Source organism: Sebastes umbrosus, chromosome 2 (genome assembly GCF_015220745.1).
Source record: "Sebastes umbrosus isolate fSebUmb1 chromosome 2, fSebUmb1.pri, whole genome shotgun sequence".
In the NCBI taxonomy this organism is placed as follows: Eukaryota; Metazoa; Chordata; class Actinopteri; order Perciformes; family Sebastidae; genus Sebastes; species Sebastes umbrosus.
In genome coordinates, this window is record NC_051270.1 from 37679400 (window position 1) to 37685937 (window position 6538).

General features: G+C 41.7%; 1 protein-coding gene across 1 annotated transcript; it reads right to left on the bottom strand.

The window, feature by feature from the left end:
• Window positions 1-5035, bottom strand: LOC119503237 (cytochrome b-c1 complex subunit Rieske, mitochondrial). The gene is made up of 2 exons (XM_037794909.1): window positions 4750-5035; window positions 1-1039 (listed from the first exon to the last, which is right to left on the bottom strand). Exons 1-2 carry the CDS (start codon window positions 4958-4960, stop codon window positions 429-431), a joined length of 822 nt encoding a protein of 273 aa, XP_037650837.1. The 5' UTR covers window positions 4961-5035; the 3' UTR covers window positions 1-428.
• Between the last annotated feature and the right edge of the window lie 1503 nt (window positions 5036-6538).

Here is a 6538-nt window from a genome sequence, read left to right on the forward strand (position 1 = left end):
TCCAGGTTGTCAAATAAAATTAAATTCTTTATTTACCAGACTGCGACACATTTGTTCCATTTAGATGGACTGAAACTTCATACGATTAGCAGGTGTTTCTATTTCACGTTCAAATGTCACTCAGGGCCGAGAAAGGAAGAGAGGATGCTATCTTCCAAGTGTTCACCCATTCAGCTCTGACACCATATTCTAAATATTCTGCATTTAAAAACAGCTTGCTGTCAGTGTGTAAAGTGACTACATTAACAACATCTGTCATGTTTGGGAAAATTGTGACGCTGATTGAAAGACTGCTGAGAACAAAACATTTCCACTTGTACCAGCTGTTACTGATGTGAACAGCATTATTCCACCTCTAAAGCATCTCTATACTGAGCAGATGTTTATCATGTTGCACAATGAGAGCTCAGTCTGAGTGTTAGGAGTATCTATCCAACGATCACAGTGTCGTCGTCTGGAAACTCATAGAAGGGGACCTCCAGGTTGAGGGGGGCGGGGCCTTTCCGGATACGGCCTGAAGCGTCGTAGTGCGAGCCGTGGCAGGGGCAATAGTAACCTCCGAATTCGCCAGCGTTAGCGATGGGCACGCAGCCCAGATGTGTGCACACCCCTAGGACGATGATCCAGCTGGGGTTGAGTACCCTGTCTTTGTCGTGCTGAGGGTCGCGCAGCTCTGCCATGTTCACGCCAGCTTCTGTGGCGATCTCCTTCTCTGTGCGGTGACGGACGAACAGCGGTTTGCCTCTCCACTTGAAGGTCATGTTCTTGCCTTCGGGGATGTCGCTCAGCTTGATTTCAATCTTTGAAAGGGCCAGGACGTCGGCTGAGGCGCTCATGGAAGAAACAAACTGAGTGACCACCGTCTTGGCGGCATAGATGCCCACCACGGTTGAGGCGCCGGTGACCAGGTACGAGAAGGTTCTTCTGGATTCACTGCTCTCCTGGGAGGACTTGCTGGGGTTAAGCACCTCTGGGCGCCTGTAGTCAGAGAAGTCCGGTACCCTGACGTCTGTGTGGGCAAAGCGGACTCCTGCACAGCCTGCAGACAGAAACCAACAGGTCATCAGTTAGACTGCAGAGGCCAATCAGCGTGAACCCTAACGGCCGACGTACACAGGATCCGGCTGCTTCACGGCTGCTGCCAGTCCGGTCGCTCAGTGTGCGGGTCTATTTGTGTCGGAGCAGCTCACATTTCTGAAGCCTTCACTTGTCAATGTATAGAAATGTATGTAATTATTGGCAATTGACTTCAAATGAATTTTTATGATGCATTTATTTTGTTTCGGACTTCATTCATTTTATGATCACAACAGTCAGACCAAATCAATATAAATCCTGGTAAATGACATTTTTAAAATGAGTGATGACAGCCACACAGCATCCGTTAGCATCTAAATGAACGTCAAACATGAAAACTATCTCTAAGAATCTAAACTATATCATGGGAAACGGTAATGGACTCGCATTTCTATAGCTCCTTTCTAGTCTTGTGACCACTCAAAGCACTTTACACTACATGTCAGCATTCACACACACTGATGGCTCAGCCTTCGCTGTGTACACTTGTAACTCGATCATGGCAAAAATCCTGATCCGAATTATTTTGGTCAATCTTAAGATGATAATTATTTAACACGATTACTCGTCGACTTTGTAAACACCATTCATTTAGGAAGAAAATTGTATTGCCTAAATTTTCAAGTTAAATGCATCAATCTGGTGCACTTTGAGAGCAAAATGAAGAAGCTGGGTCTGTGAAGAACTTTGTAAACAGTATAATCATAAGCACATTGGTTGTATAGATATGGATGGTGATGACGGCAAAAAAGCATAAAGCGTGGTAAACAAGACAGGGTCCGTGTTTCAAGAGTCACTGGCAAACAGAATGTGCCACAATAATCGTTTTATGTTGATTGTCTTGTTCTCATAATCGGGGGAAGCCAAAATCGTTATTGAAATTTGAGTAGATGCACAGCCCTAGCATAATACATGACAAATAGTTTAATCAAATTATACAAAGAATTTTGTTCCATCAATACGATAAGGATTGATCGAATAATTGGTAGCTGCAGCCCTATATACACCACTTCATGAAGTATATATAGTGGACATGTTCAAATAATTATATTTATAAACCCCTAACCTAGAGCATTCAGAGGATGGATGGCTTTCCTGGCTAGATTGACAATAAAGGGGCTTCTGAGCAGTTTACACAACAGAAGTGCTCGCCATCCAATCGCTGAAAAATGCAATTCTTGCAGAAAATCTCCAAATGTCAAAAGTGCTGATACCAAATCACAGCATGGCTTTTTCTATGGTGTTCCTCAAGGTCTTGGTGTGTTAATGTGGTATTTTGGAGGGATTATTGATCATTTTTTATCAATTCTCCAGTGGTAAAAAATTGTTAAATTTAGCACCAAATGGTATCAACCAAAAAATTGCTGCAACAAATCATGAGACATAAGAGCATGGGGATGGACCATCATATACTTCTATCATAATGTTCTATACCATTAAAGAGTTTACAAATTAATTTTAACCAATTAATGAATTCATGTTTATGACTAGAACAACATGACATACAGTGCTGAGCTGCATCTCAAATTAATCTTCAGGTTCCCAGCTTTCAGATGATGTACACCACTTCTATGTGACATCTACTGTTGACTTGCTATCTCCCCCTAAAGACCCCCGTACCCCCCTAAAAAAAAGACTAAAACAGGTCTATTTTGGTCTCAGGGGGTTAAAGGGAGTTATTTCTTGCCACTGTCGCGTAGAGTGTTCTCTCATGGGGGATCTCTCGTTGGGTCTCTGTATGAAAAGTGTCTTGAGATAACTTCCGTTATTTGACACTACGTACAAATAAAGTGAACTGAAATGAAAGGGTTAACCCACGCTGACTGACTCAGCTTCGCGACCCAGATCAAGAGGTGGGTCAGACCAGGGTCAATTTCGGTGTGAACGACACACACCAGGGTCGCTCACAACCGGGTGCGGGACAAATCTATTTGGTTGTAAATGAGGGCGCACAGTCGTGACGCAACTGTCACAGGTTGCCGTAGCTCATAAACAAACGGAGCGACGACAGCAGGAATGTTTTCAGACACACCGGAGGTGAACAACGGACGAGAACAACACGGATGTGTTGCTAGACTTTGAGGTGCAGGAGCCCTTAAATGCCCTTATAACTAACTTCAACATGAACATTCTATCAGATACAAACAGCACAAAGTTACGTTTATTCTGATAAGAAATGTTATTGTTGTTATTCATATGATATGTTATTTTAAAGCTATTTTTGTGCTCTTTATGCTGGAACTATCCATGGGCACATCAGATCAATATGAAGTTAGTTATAAGGGCATTTGCAGTGGCATTCAGAATTTGCCCGATTACAGCATTAGAGGTCAACGGTCACATTCTCTTGTCCTCAGTGTCATGACAATGTGACCGATGGATAGACTATAGTCTAAGCTTTACAATTATATATGACTTCATAATATTGTGTGTTAGTTACCCTCTTTTATACTGGATCTATGTGTAAAATGGTGATTGATTGAGGGATGAAAAAAGGAGTGATAGCACATAGAAAGCTACCATTGCTGCAAAGCTATCATGCATTTTCCAACACTAGGGGACATAGACTTTTAAAGAAATCACTATGAGACATGGTCCCTCCAAAGTGGCACGACGGCCAAATGTACTATTATTTTGTTGAGCTCTCATTTTTTTTCACCCAAAGTGTGTGAAGGAGCGATATCGCAGGTCCTTCCTTCCTGCAGCTGTCAGAATCCACAACCAGCACTGCTCCCAGTAGACCACTTACACACCAAAAAACTGACAATAACCTGATATTTTCAGCTGGAATTCCATCCATTCATTCATTCATTCATTCATTCTCACTGTGCAATACCATTTTCCACTTGTGTAATTTTTTTAATTATCTCTTTATTGTCAATACTGTACATACTGCTCCTATTTTATACATCCTTCTATTTAAATGGTTCATATTTTGTTACACTTTGTTTAGCTCTTTTTTACTGTGTTAGCTGATGTTTCTTGTTTTTTGCACTATCCCCTTTGCTGCTGTACACTGCAAATGTCCCCACTGCGGGACTAATAAAGGAATATCTTATCTTATTTCCTTTAGTTCCCTGCAGTGAGCAGTGTCCCAGTGTGTCTCAGTGTGTCTCAGTGTGTCCAGTGAGTTTCTTGTGAAGGGTGGAGCAGTGATGGGCTGTTATTGACAAGGCTACAGAGCCTCCGTGTTAGCTCAAACCAAAGCTGGCAGTAGGCTGTGTAGTCTAAATGTTTAGGTTAGTTTGCCACGTAGCTTACCTGTAAACTCGTCAGCTGGCTGAGACAAAGTGGTGTAACCCTGATGACCTCAAGGGTAGGCCGCTCTTCAGCCACCACCTGGGCTAACCGGATGCTAGCTAACAGCCTGGAAGAAGCTGCTGCTGCTAACGTTACTAAACTCACTAGCTGGTATTTAACAGTGATACTTGATGACTGGACATCACTTTACAACACACACGTAGCGCATGGTATCCAACGTTAACTCTCAGTGCACGTGTACAGAAAGATGACTTAGCCGGTAACGCTAGTATAACGCTAGTATAACGCTAGTATAACGCTAGTATAACGCCGGTAACGCTAGTATAACGCTAGTATAACGCCGGTAACGCTAGTATAACGCTAGTATAACGCTAGTATAACGCCGGTAACGCCAGTGAATGAGCTACTCACCGTTGATGCTAACCGTCACAGCAGGCCCCGTCTTCGGGCTTTGACCGCTGAGCGATTCGCGGCACAGGAACTGTTTTTTCGGGTTCAACAAAACCTTGTCCGTCTTTACAACAGCACCGGGTACCAGAGCCTTCAGGGGACCCGCGACCGCGACAGCTGTGGCCTGCATGTACGGGGAGAAAGCCCCTGAGCGGGCAGCGAGGGACATCATGTCTGCGGCGGACTACTGCTGCTGCTGCTGCTGCGACGACCTTGTGTTGTCTTGACTGCAAAGCCTGTTGAAGGAGGCTAGGACATGGGGTGTGGGGTATGACGCATGCGCAGTGTAACCAGAGCTGCGGTCGTGCGTTGCGATTGGCTCAATTTCAGCGAGGGCAGACCAGATTTGACTGCGCATGTGTAGTACCCCGCAGATATGACGCGCGATCTAGCGTCCTTCAATAGGCCTTGCTTGACTGGGGAGGCAACGGGTTGACATAACCAACAACGTAATTACGTCGTACGTAATGTTACATAGTAGTGATCAAATGCATAGACCAAATAGGCTATGTATGGCAAGCCATTTTAACATCTAGTAGCTAAGCTTGACTATCCGGAATCAACATTAGAGATATGAATAACGGCGCTTTGACTGCTCGTAATTACACTGTGACTAGTCAGACTTTTATTCAAGATATCTATAACGTCATTTTGACCAGTCAAACCTGAATTACATGAAATACGTTATTTTTTATTTATTTTTTATTATTTTTTTCGTTGTGATTCATTATCACTATTTACTTTGCTTCTCTTTATTTTTATTCTCCTTCTTCTTTTATTTTGACTTTTTCCCAATTTATTTTTCTCTATTTTTTTTGTTTTGTTTATTATTATTCCTTTTCTATTTGTTTTTCTAACTTTATCTCTCAATTTAATTTTATTTGTATTTATTTATCTATTTATTTATTTATTCTTTTCCAATTCTTTCCCTATACTTATCTTCTCTTCTCTCCTAATATAAGTATAAATAAACATTTCATTTTTCCTCACTGTACATTTATGTATTCTCTGGGCCTATGGACGAAAAATATTACTCATTCCTAATTAATGTAACAATGTCTGGACATTGTGAGGACGCCGAAGCTCACGGACTACCTCCTATGGAAACTTATGAACCTGTTGTGTCATGTCAAAACATGTTATTGTGCTGTACGACTGTACCTGTTGAAAGGAAATAAAAATAAGTTAAAAAAATAAAATAAAAATTGAATTACAGATATTAGTTAAGAAGCCGTGTAAGAAGCGGGATAATGTACAGCTAGCGGGTCATTGTTGTGAAATAAACCCCTTCAGGGCAATGTATCGCATCGGGGTGCTGCATCACTCTGTCAGGGTTTATTCCACAACAATGAGCGGCCTGCTGTACATTATCCCTTAGTTAAAGGTTTAAATGAAAATGATTACTTGCATTACATCATTTATTTACTCCTTAAATTAAAGTTGATACAAAACTTTCAATAACTGGTGTGTAACAAGCTCTCCCTGATTGAAGTGTATTATTTAGTATCTATTGACTGCAGACATGCCATTTACCCCCCATTTCATGCTTGGAACACGTGATACATTTCTTAATGTAGACCACTGAGCATACCTGCTACAGTTACATATCATATATTAATGGATTCAGCACAGTCATACCATTCCAGCAAACCCTGATTGGTGTTTCTGGGACAATTCCAGCCAAAGCTACCTAAAAGTAAATTAATACATTCATCACAGAACTTGATATTTGATATTTCTGCTTATTGTT